Source organism: Prionailurus bengalensis, chromosome B4 (assembly GCF_016509475.1).
Source record: "Prionailurus bengalensis isolate Pbe53 chromosome B4, Fcat_Pben_1.1_paternal_pri, whole genome shotgun sequence".
Taxonomy (NCBI): Eukaryota; Metazoa; Chordata; class Mammalia; order Carnivora; family Felidae; genus Prionailurus; species Prionailurus bengalensis.
Genome location: NC_057358.1, coordinates 44,522,598 through 44,535,734, shown reverse-complemented (window position 1 = coordinate 44,535,734; position 13,137 = coordinate 44,522,598). Strand labels below are relative to the sequence as shown.

General features: G+C 36.3%; 1 protein-coding gene across 1 annotated transcript; it reads left to right on the top strand.

The window, feature by feature from the left end:
- The first annotated feature begins 2,604 nt into the window (after nt 1-2,604).
- On the top strand, nt 2,605-10,177 carry LOC122473580 (NKG2-A/NKG2-B type II integral membrane protein-like). The gene is made up of 5 exons (XM_043564249.1): nt 2,605-2,984; nt 3,226-3,351; nt 3,778-3,850; nt 4,314-4,503; nt 10,126-10,177. The coding sequence occupies exons 1-5, from the start codon at nt 2,751-2,753 to the stop codon at nt 10,175-10,177; spliced, it is 675 nt and encodes a 224-aa protein (XP_043420184.1). The 5' UTR covers nt 2,605-2,750.
- Nucleotides 10,178-13,137: the final 2,960 nt, after the last annotated feature.

The window sequence follows — 13,137 nt, the reverse complement described above, 5'->3', positions numbered from 1 at the left end:
TCCTAAGCTTATTTCCCACAGTAAATCACAACATAGAGAATATAGTCAATACTCTTATATTAATTTTGTATGGTGATGGGTGATCATGCTGATTTATCACGATGATGATAGCATAATGTGTATAAATGATGAATGATTATGTCTACACCTGAACTTAATGTAATATCCCATGTTAACTATACAGCATGAAAAATAAATACATGAAAATGAAAATAGTATTGTCAACCCATTTTACAAAGAACAAAACAAAACAGAACTACAGACCAAAAGAAACATACAGGTAAATATGCCCACAATTATTAGCATATCAAATCCAACAATGGCAAAAAGCAAAATAATTCCATTGATGCAAAGTAGGTAATTTAGATATAAAGTTTTATTGCTTGGATGTTCATGTTATTTAATTGTCTTTTAAAAGTATTTTCTCTGCCCTGCCCCAGTATTTTGAGTTAAGTGAAATTGTTAAACATTCATTAATTTTTCCCCTACCTAATAAGACTTAGGCCTTTTTTATTTATAACAAATATTCCTATTTAAATACAGACACCTAGTTACCATTGGAGAATGAATAAGTAAATAGCATGAATAATTATTTAATATTCAAATCTCTGGCATGGTGCTGCTGCTCAATATTATTTTATGTTTTATCCTTCCCACAGGCATTTATTTTTTCCAGCAGAAGCTTCAATATCTTATTTACATATAATATAAATAGAATGTAGATACATTAAAAACAAAGCTAGAAAAATTGAGCAGATAAATCCAGAAATTGATGTCTTTATGGCAGTTAAAAAAAATTGAAAATGTAGTCATTCTTCACTATTAGTGTCAAATATAATTAAATGCCTGTGGACAGGTTGATGATTTTAGAATATTTTCAGTATAATAGAAATGACACATCAAGGGCATAAGAAAAAGAAGCACATAATATATAGATGTAGCAACCTTGCCTAAAAATAAAACCTAAACATCAAAGATATTTTACACAAGGCCTACCTAAATGCGCAGTGTTTGTCATGCAGGTGGAAACAAGGGAACAACCTGGGGATCAAGTCTCTGACCCCAATGTCTTGTGGAACATAAAATTTGTCAGAGCCCTTTGCTGAGGCACAAACTAAATGACACACTGCAAGCTCAAAGCTTCTGGAGGTGTGTGAGGAGATAACGTCTCTTCAAAATAGCCCAAGGGTAAGAATTTCCTGTTCAAATTTGAAGTGACACATTGATGAGAAATCTACTTTTTCCACTATTGCCTCACTCTGAGCTCTCACAGGGCTGGCAGTCTGTGAAGGCCACAGATATTTTCTGTTTACAAGAGGAACCTGGTTCCCTCTGGACGATGCGTGACTGGCCAGCAGAAGGTATGTGTCACCACGGTCCTGCCTTTCTAGTAGTCACCCCAGTGAGTGGGAGATTATAAATGCTGGTGGGATGCACCTGAGGCACAGCTACTATACAATGAAATCACAGAGAACATTGGTATCTGCATTCCAACAATTCAGGGTAACAAACAAGAATGAGCATGAAATATATCAGAGATCTGAAAATATTCAAATTCTTACCTGTAGAGAAGTCGTGAAGAGCATATGCATATGCAAAATTGGGTTTGCATGTCAAGAGAATTTTGGGTGCGGTCACATAAGCATCATGACAAAGGACACTTAATTTGGATTTGTCATCAATTGTCATCAAGGATGTGTTACACATTATTCAATGTTTACCCAGCCTTCAAAAATAGATTCTTAAAATGAATCCGTTATATCTTTATGATATATCTTTATGACCTTTATGGTCAAATGTAATGCCTCACACATTCACTTCGATAAAAGAAAGCAGTTTGATTTTTCATAAAATGCAAGTGAGGTACTCTCTGTAAAATGTTAATTTAAACTGAACTGTAAAGAATCCAAAGAATTTTTATAAAATTGAACAAAATTTGGCCAAGAAAGTTACTCAATACTGAAAGACACTCCTGTGTGATGAATTATGTTCCATGGTCGAACGATGTGAATCAGTAATGATGAATGGTTATGGTGTTAAAGAAATAAAATAACTAATATATTATTGAGACCCTACAACAGAGAGATTGAGTTTAACTGCTTTATATGCATTATATTTTATATATTTTATTTCCTATTTTAGATTAGTAAACCAGATAGCTAGACAGGAAATAATTTTTAAAGGTGGTACTTTGTACTTGGAGAGACAGGAGTAATTCCAGAGTTCACTGACTGCACAGCTCCTTGACTGAAGTCTGAAAACACATTTCTGTGATTTATTAGCATAACCATACACCTAGAGCTGCCATCACTGCCTTTGAAAACATAGAACTTTCTAGAAGCTTGTGACAAATGTGTGCTTTCATAAATGATCTACCCTTTTATTTATCATTTTATGATTTCATATCTTTGCCACTAAATCAGTTGTCACTTTCTGATGTTAAGTCCGCTTTTAGTGGCCTTACATGTTTTCCAATCATGTAAGTGCCTTACATGTTTTCCAACCAGTATTATTACGCTATTATTGTAAAAAAAAAAACATTTATGCTATCATGAAACACTTATTTCAAGCTCTGTGGAAGTTAGTACCAGATTTTACATTATTCAACTGCAAATGAGGAGTCTCCCTCACCCTGCACCCCACCCGGTGTCACTGTACTAGCAATGTCGTCAGCACATGACACACACTCTTGATCAAGACCTTCAGGGCAGTTTCATCCACATTGTAGCTGACACTACTCAGCTGCAGACATGAGCAACCAAGGCGTGACTTATGTGGAACTCCATCATGCTAAGGGCTCAAAAAGACAGCAAGTGAAACCTAAGGGCACGAAAAGTTCCATTTCAGTAAGTGAGGAGGAGATAGCCTATGCAGAATTGAATCTTCAAAATGCTTCTCGGGACCTTCAAGGGAATGGCAAGAACTCTCCCTGCAAAGGTAAAAAACATTTAATGCAGACAAGTATGTCTGTTTTAGGATTTGAAGTTGGGGTGTAGGGGTGTAGGGAAAGAGTAGGAAGTGATCTCACATAGTTTTCATTTGTGAGGACCAGAGCTGGAGGTTGGAATATGGTATTGTAATTGAATGCATTGGTATATTCTGAGAGAAGATTCCAATGATAGTGATGGGTTTGAGGTGCAGGTTATTGTATGTGATTCCGTGTGCATTGTGGGTTCTCTTGTTTGTAAATCTCCTAAATGATTGTTTGCGGGCATCCTTTCTCAGTGTTTGCCTTTCTCTTCCTACTATTCACCTTCATGTCCAGAGAAGCTCATTGCCGGTATCTTGGGAATCCTCTGCCTCGTCTTGATGTCCACTGTGGTAACAATAGCTGTTATTCCCTGTAAGTACGTGTTTGAATGACTAAAAGGGAATTTTTCACTTTACTGATTATTAGTTTCTCGACATATTGTATAGCACTTTGAATTTATTATCTCATTTTAATGCATGTGTGCTCTAAGTGTGGAATGATCATGTAGAGGTTATCTAAAGTAGAAATAAGAGAATAAATACAGGGAGAATTAAACATATATTTGTATTTAATAACTCAAAGGCAACTCATACAAGAGACTTTATGGTGAAATATGCATTAATTCTTGAGATTGCTTAAACCAAATATTGTAAGAGATGGTGAGGCTTCGTTCTTTAAGCTTTTGAATTGTTTCCCCCCCGTGTTCATTACTTTATTAAATTTGTCTGGTAAAATAGCACACCCAATTTTAAACTAAGAAACTCAACTTATTATGATTTATTTTATTTAATATTATGTTTTTTGAGAATTGCTTTAATGTTCTAGCTACTGAAGGACCAGAGCAGAACAAAACATCCCTGGAAACAATGATCCAGAAAGGTACAATATCCCTTGCAAAATTCTGCTATTAGTTTAGTGTCTTTCTATCTCTGTCTTAAGGTAGGTAATAATGATTATAGGAGAGTATTACTTCTTAGACAACAATATGAAGAAATACTCATTTAAAATCACCATAGCCATTGTTACCAATTGTTTCACATTTCCTCCTCCTATAACATGATAAAAGATAAATCATTCCATAAAGCTGATTTTGTTCAGTGACTCTCAGGACATGTATTGATGGACATTTTTCTGGTTGCTTTATATGGGCACATAAATTAGGGAATGAAAGCCTGACTCTTCTCTGAGTGTGTGTGTGTGTGTGTGTGTTTTGTTTTAATTTTACCAGCTTGTGAGGGTCTACGAATGTTACGTACACATATGTGTATCCATATACACTATGTAAAGTTTCATTTTGTAATATTCAAAGCTTTTTGGATAATATCTCACAATCTCTCTCCAGCGTGTCTCTGTTGTCATTGTCCGAAAGAGTGGTTTACGTATTCCAACAATTGCTATTACATTAGCACTGAGGGAAAATCGTGGAATGAGAGTTTGACGACCTGTGCTTCTAAGAACTCTAACCTGCTCTACTATGATGATGAAGAGGACAAGGTAAGTTTTCAAATGTTTCCAGATTCTATTAAAAGCTTGTCAGTTAATGAGGCGCCTGGGTGGCTCAGTCTATTAAACATCTGACTTCTACTCAGGTCATGATCTCAAGGTTGGTGAGTTCGAGTCCCAGATCAAGCTCTGTCAGGCTGACAGCTCAGAGCCTGAAGCCTGTTTCAGATTCTGAGTTCCCCGTTCTCTCTGCTTCTCCCCTGCTCATGCTCTCTCAGAAATAAATAAACATTAAAAAAAAATTTTAAAAGCTTGTCAGTTAATATTATGCTTCCAGAATTCATCAATAGTTTTATATGTATTTGTAGTTTATTTCTTTTAAAGTCTTTAATATCCCATGGTTTGACTTTCTGACACATTATTTATACTTTTATACCTTGAATGTACATTTGATAATTTCCAGTTCTTGCTTTTCATAGAAATCTGTTCTTCTGGAAATGCTCTTTTGTCTGAAATTAACTTTACTATTGAATTTTACAACACACCAAGGAAACTAGGCATACGATTGTGCACATTGATTACAATAGAGTTAGAATCACACAATTCTAAATTACATCATGAGACAGAAGTTTAGAGCCTTTATCAGGCCTGCCCATTTTCCTTTTATGAAATATCTCTGCTTCTTTTGGGGCTGTATATCAATGGAATCATTCAGGGTGCATTTTTTGTGTGTCTCCCTTCTCTCCCAGGTGCTACTTGTAATCCATCTATATTAACACATTTGTCTATAGTTTGAGAATTTTCACTGCTCTCCTATGAATATGACATGTTAAAAACCATTCTCAGAAATTTAGTTCCTTTTTCGCATGTAGGTATTATGAATTATTATGTTAGGAAAAGTCTTTTCTTTGTCTTCCTCCACCTATCATATTTATAATCATTTATTACACATAGTGACATATTACATAGTATATTTATGTTATATAAATGTTATGGGTTTCATAATAAAATAAAAGTGTATAAATATACCATAATTGTATTTACATATGTTCATACTACACTACCCTGTAACCATTAGTATGAACTTGTACAGTCATAGATATGTGTATATTTCAATATACTGAATTATCTCTACATTTTTCTATTTTATTGTGTAAATGTACATTATAGCAAATCATCCTTTGATCCCAAACTCCATAAAATTAATTAGTAAGTTCTGATGGTCATAAACAATACCATTTACCTGGGTTGTAAAGCTTAAGGCGATTCTGTTTTGTGGGATAAAAAATGCTGGGTTGTGTCTCTTGCCCATTTCTCCAGGGCAGTGTCTTCTTTTCTCTTCTTAAAAGTCGCTGTCATATTTTAGATACGAGCTCTTTTTTGAGATTTTAAGATGCAAATACTTGTGACATGCATTTCTGCTCTCATATTGGAGTCTTTTAATGATCAGAATTTTAATGTTCCCATGGTCCTACCTAGCGTTTTGTGTCTTACAATGATTATTAGGGATCTATTTCAGAAGTTAGCCAAAGTTCATGAATATGATTTCCTATATGACTTTCCTTGATTTACCTTTTTCTGTCTTTCTTTATGGTTTTAAGGATGCTTTATGGTTTTAATTTTGGTTTATGATCCAATTAGAAATTATTTTTAGTGATGCTGTATTTCTGATGCTGTGAGATAAAAGGGAAGGTTATATTTTTCTAAATTATGATCTTATTGACAGAGCATCATATAGCAAAGTAGGTCTTTTCGTCATAAACAACTTCATATACCTAAAGTTGTATATAGATACACATATGATCTAATCTCCTTTATATAAAGAATATAGATATTATATATCTTTATACAGATAATTGTATATTCATAGATCACAGTCTATATAGCCCATCACAACTCACGGCAGTTTGAGTAAAACACAGAGACTTATTTGCCTCTATGGACCCTTACCGTGTCCTATTTATACTATAAGTGCCCTAAGTATTTCTCTACTTACATTGAGAATCACATGGATGTTACAATTTTGCTTCACTGATAATTTTGCTTCAAATATCAAACAATTTAGAAAACCCAGTGAAGGAAAGTCCATTAGACCTAATGAGAGTTTTATTCTTTCTTTTGTTCTCATTTTCTTGCTGATGATTCAAGAGGCCTTCTTTTACCAATTTTTCTCTTTAGGAGTTTTGTCAGAGCAGGTCTGGTGGTGATACATTTTCTCAGTTTTCCTTTATCAGAGAATGTCTTGATTTCCCCCTGCATGCCTGTTGATGTTTTTGGTGGATAGTCAATGCCTTTTATTTTTTTAATTTTTAATAAAAAAACAGTGTTGTTTTTTTTTTATTAGAATCACGCAGTTCGTGTCTAAAATTTTCTGTCTTCCTAGCACACCTTTTTTTTCTGTTATCTTGACCAGAGAGAAAAAATATTTTGGAGACTTCAGTGTGTACCTGTTGATGTCTGTGGTTTGCTAGGCTCTCTGACACCAGTCTACGGTGAGGTAGAGGGAAATTCCGGGGAGCTCACCACCACGTCTTTCCTCGGGTCTCCAGGGCTGGGATCTGTCAGCTTTCTCATTACCTTTCTGAATCTTATGTCATCTTATGTGTAACGCTCAGCGATTGTAGCTGTATTGGTGGCAGGAGTAGGGAAAAGTCTATCCATTCCATCTTTCCAAAATAGAAAGTCTGGTCTGCGGTGGCTTTCATTTGAATGCTCCCAAGATTAACAGTGTTGGACCTATTTTTCTGTACTCACTTGCCATCTATACATGGTGTTTGGTGACATATCAATTGAAATATTTTGCTAATAGTTTTACTTATTTTTCATTGTATTTTGAGAATTCTTTATGTACCGTGGCGGCAAGTCTTTTATTAGATGTATGGATTCTTAATGTTTCTTCACAAGTTTATGACTGTCTTTTCTCTTCCAAGAGCAGATATTATCTTGACGAACTACACTTCATCAATATCTTCTTCTATGGATTGTGTTTTTGGTGCTCTATCAAATCTCTGGCCAACTGTAGGTCATGGGTTTTTAATAAAACATTTGAACATTTTTATGTGTGATCAATTTTGAGCACTTTAGTGTAGTATAAAGTATATAATCAGTAATCATATTTGATACTCCATTGTTTCCAGAACATTTGTTGAAAAGACTATACTTTCTCCACTGAATGACTTTGCATTTTTGTGCAATTGTGCATTTCGTATTGTGTGGGTACAAATGTTGCCCTTTCTCATCTGTTTAATTAATGTTCTTATGTATTTTTATGTCTGTTTTGTATTTTAAAAATCGTCCTTTTTATTTTAAATGTTTCTTAATTTATTCTGAGAGAGTGAGAATGCCAGCAGAGGGAGTGGCAGGGAGAGAGGGAGAGGCAGAGAATCCCAAGCAGGGACCATGGTGTCAGCACAGAGCCTGACTTAGGGCTCCATCTCAGGAACCATGAGCAGTAATCAAGACTCAGAGGCACAAATGACTGATCTACCCTGGTGCCCACAAAATTGTCCTTGTTTAAACTGTGAATTTATTCAAGTTCATTTTCAGAGTTATGCTACCTATTCAGGATCGTTGCATGGATGTTTCCTATTCATTTATATCTTTCTAAAGGTTTTATTTAATGTTTACTTTTTATTTATTTATTTTGTGTGACAGAGAACGTGCATGGGAGAGGGACAGAGAGAGAGACAGAGACAGAGAGAGAGAGAGAGAGAGAGATGGAGACAGAATAACTTCCCAGCAGGTTCTGCCCTGTCAGTGCAGAACCCAATGCGGAGCTCAAACTCACAAACCCTGATATCATGACCTGAGCCCATATCAAGAGTTGGACACTCAACCAATGAACCGCCCAGGCACCCCTTTAGAAAGGTTTTTTAAAAATAAAAATAAATATTAGTTTTATCATTTACCTTCTGTATCATGGAAATCACATCAATTGATCTTCATGCTAATGTGATAAATTCAGATTATTATGGCATTTCAAATGTAAATACAACAGGGCACTACTTCAATAAATCTACTTATGATTGTCCTGATATGTAATGTCCTTCTTTTTTGAGTATTCCCATCAAAATGTATATGACACATATTTTATTAGCCTCCTTTTCTGACCCTACAATGATTTCTTTTTGCTTTTTAAACTGGCATTACATTTTTCTTTATTCATAAACATCTAAATACTTTCTGAGTGTGAAAATTTTTCTGAATTACAGAAAAAATTGTTAGAAATTTTATATTTTTAAAAATATTTTAACGTTTATTTATTTTTGAGACAGAGAGAGACAGAGCATGAACGGGGGAGGGGCACAGAGAGAGGGAGACACAGAATCCTAAACAGTCTCCAGGCTCTGAGCTGTCAGCACAGAGCCCGAAGCAGGGCGCGAGATCGCGACCTCAGCCGAAGTCGGATGCTTAACAGCCTGAGCCACCCAGGCGCCCCCTGTATTAGAAATTTTAAGACACTTCTGATATTTTTATATCGATTTCTTTTGGTTCACACGTTGTATTTGGTAGGATTTTTTCCGATGTTCCCTCTAGTTTTAAATATATTCGCATGTCTTCATAATATCGTCCTCTGATACTTTTACTGTGGTACAAGGCACATACAGATGGGTCACATGGTACACGTGCCAACAGATGACCGAGTTTTCAGTGTCACCACTGCGTGGAATGAGAAAATGAATATTACCAACACTGCGAACTGCCCCTACCAACTTCTTGTCTGCCTTTTAAAAACAGTTTATAGAAATAGAATCATAAAGTATGCATATTTTATGTTTAGCATTTTTAGGCGAAGCCAAACTTGTGTGGTTCATCCTTATGAAGTTGCATGAAGTTGTCAATGGTCCACATCTCTTTGCTGTTCTGTTGTCGGATTGTCCTACATTGCATTCGCCCATTCTATTGCGGATGCTCTTGGATATTTGGGTGTTGGTCATTTGGGGCTGCTTTGAGTTATTCTACTATACATTCTTCACGATCAGCTTTTAGCTAAATGTGTGTGTGTCATTTCTTCCTTCTATAACCTTACCTGGCTCCTCTCTTATTGCTGCTTGAGAGGGAAGCAATTGAGATCGTGCATTGATAACATTCTTCCTTTGTGTGTGATTGACAAAGGTACCCATTGTCTGTAAACACTACTTTAGCTTCATCCTAAAAGCTTTGATGTATTTTCAGTTTAATTTCATACAGTACAAGGTGATTTCTCTCATCCAGTACAAGATACTTTCCAAGATTTCATCTTTGAACTGTACAAGTTTCAGAAGTCTCTCACTTTCCACATGTTAGGAAATTTCCCAGATTTCTTTCCATTGTTTCTTCTCATTTGTTTCCTTGTCTTCAGAGGAAATACTTTGAATATTTCCATGCTTCCATCCTTAAACTTTTTGATCCCTGTGGATGACCTAGAACACTTTCTATATATGTCAGTTAAGTCAAGCTGGTTCCACTGTTTTGACAGTCTTCCATAGTCCTCCTGCTTTTGTGACAAGCTGGTCTTACTTACTGAAGGAAGAGATTTCAGTCTTCAGCTATACTCATTGAATTGTTTACTTACCCTTCTAATTCTGTCACTTTCTACTTCCTGTGTTTAAGGGTTCTGTTCTTAGGTAAATAATGTATGTTTATAATTGTTTGATCTTCCTCTTATATTGACAGGCTTAACATTTGGAGATGTTTCTTTTATTTTCTATTAAAGTTTCTTGTTTTAACAGCTGCTTTGATATTCGAACAGCCATTTCTGCTCACATCTTTGCTTACTGGTAGTAGGGTCTACTTTTTGTTATCCCTTTATTTTCACCTCTTTGTGTCTGAATCTACAGTGTGTCTGTTGCAGACAGTATATAGACGGATATTACTCTCTTATTCAGGATGACACTTTCTATCTTATAATTGGAATATTTATTTAATTCACATGAGTATAATTACTGGGATATTTGGATTTAAGTATCCCATTTGCTATTTTTTCTATACTTATGTCTTGTTTTCCTCTTCCACTTTACCTCACATATTTTGCATTGAACATATGCTATATTAGTGTTCCATTTTACTTCCTCTAATGTTGTCTTTAGTATATTCTTAAGTTATTTCCTTAGCAATAGTTGTAGGTATTACAAATCTATCTTTTGTTTGTTTTTGTGGAGATGATGTTGGCATCTCACATTTCATACATTTAATGCTGACAATCTGTTCATTTGATAAATGTATGTATTGCCATATGATTACTATGGCCATGTTAGATAACACCGTTTCATGTCACATATTTATCATTTTTTGTATGTGTTGAGAGAAGCTAAGAATTAGTCTTAGCAACTTTGAAGTTTATAATACAGCAATGTTGTCTGTAATCATATGTTGTACATTACACCTCCAAAAATTATCTATTAGCTATAAATTTGTATTCCTTTTTAAAAAAAATTCAATGTTTATTTTTTGAGAAAGAGGGAGAGAGACAGACATGAGCGGTGGAAGGTCAGAGAGAGAGGGAGACACAGAATCTGAAGCAGGCTCTAGGCTCTAAGCTGTCAGCACAGAACCCGACGTGGGGCTCAAACTCAGAAACCATGAGATCGTGACCTGAACTGAAGTCGGATGCTTAACCGACTAAACCACCCAGGATCCCGTAAATTTGTATTCTTAAACATCTTCAAAAACCCCCAACCCACAGTCCCTGATAAATGCATTCTAAACTTTGTTTTTACCAGTTCAGTCTATCAGATTTCATGCAAAAGCAATACAATATTTGTCTATTTCTGTGTGATTTTCGTTCCTTACCATAATGCCTTCAAGGTCCATCCATTTGTTACAAATGGCAAGATTTCCTTCTTTCACCTGGTTAGATAATATTTCACTGTGAGTGTATGTGTGTGTCTGTGTGTTTGTACGTGTATATATATCACACTCTTTAACTTTATGCCAGTTGCCAGATACTCAGGCTCCTTCCATTTCTTGGCTATTGCAAATAATGTTGCAATGAGCATGGGTGTACAGCTATACCTTTGAGATGCTGATCGCTTACTTTGTTTATTTTGAAAATAATTTTAATGTTTAATATTTTTGAGGGGAGGAGGGGCAGAGAGAGAGGGAGACACAGAATCTAAAGGAAGCTATAGGTCTGAGCTTTCAGCACAGAGCCCGATGTGGGGCTCATCCATATGAACAAGGAGATCATGACCTGAGCTGAAGTGGAACACTCTCCCGAGTGAGCCACCCAGGTGCCCCATTTATCACTTCCTGTAAACACATATGTAAGAATGACGTACTATTTTCCATTGGGGCAGAACCAATTTACATTTCCTCCAACGGACTGGAGGAATTGCAATCCCAAAGGATTGCATTTCCATGATTCTTGATATTGAACAACTTTCATGTACTTATTGGCCATTTGTATGTCTTCAAAAACATGTATTCTGAGGCACTTAGCCCCTTTTTTACATTGGATTTCTCTCTTAGTTTTTATTCTGTTGTATGAGTTCTTTATATATATTGGATATTAGTCCTTAATCTGATATTGGTTTACAGATATTTTCTTCTCTTCTCTCCATGATCTCTCAACTATTTGATTCTTTCCTTTGCTGGGCAGAAGGTCTCTAGTTTAATGCAGTCCCTCTTTTCTTTTTTAGATTTGCTGTGATTTTTCTGACTTATCCCTGAAATCATTACCTACACCAAAGTCAAGGGTCTTTTTCCTTTTGCTTATACCAGTGATTTTCTATTTGTTATATATTTTAATGTTCCCAATTTTTGTCTTTTTGTTTCAATTGAATGATATCCTTTCAGCATTTCTGTAGGGCACATCTAATTTCTTCTGACACATGGCTTTAAAAACCACCACTGGAGTCATGCTGCTGCTTTCCCCTGACTGCCGTCTGTGGCAAGAGTTGAATCTTTGATACACCATCCTCTAGGATGCTGGGAAAGTCTATCACTTCTTCATTTTTGAATGACAATTTGCTGAGTAAGGCATTCTTGGTTGACATTTTTTTTTCCCCTTTGACCACTTTCAGAATGTCATCCCATTGTCCATTGTCTCCTGATTTCTACAGGAAGATCTTGTGAGATGATCCTTTTTGGGGTCTGGTATGACAAGCTGACCTCAGATCCTTCGTAGCAGTATTGGATCTGTTGCTCAAGATCAGACACAGATGGAACTACCAAAGCAACTGGCTTTTGGTGCATAGGTTCATTTGTTGTGGCTGTGGCTCTGGGGTCTCATTTAGAGACATGTGTAGATATTCCACGCAAACTGTACTGTGTCTCAGGGGCTCACCATTGCGACTATGGCTAGCAGAGGATTGTAGCAAGTACAGAGGCCCTGGATGACAAGATTCATTGGTGACTGCGGCCATGGGCAGTGTGTGGTAGTAGCATATGCTGGGGATGGGGAGTCCTAGTTTCTACTCTGTCCCAGGTGGCAGTTCCAAGATAGCAGCAGCATGATCCAGTGGTGGCTTGTGAAAGCCATGTGTCAGGACCCAAGGATCTGGACACAGACCTCTAGATTCTTGGTCTCCAATGACAGCTAAGGCTTTAGTGTGGAAGTTGAAAGTGTGTCGGGGGATGTAGCGGTATAGCAGCAGCAATGAGGATTCAGAGCCCTACAGTTGGACCGGAGAGAAGAGACTCAAGGCAGTGGTGACTTGGCTACCAATGAAGGGTCAGAGCCTTGAGCTACCATTGGTGGAGAAAAGCCTTCAGGTGTTAGCCATGGCAGTTCAGAGTCTAGG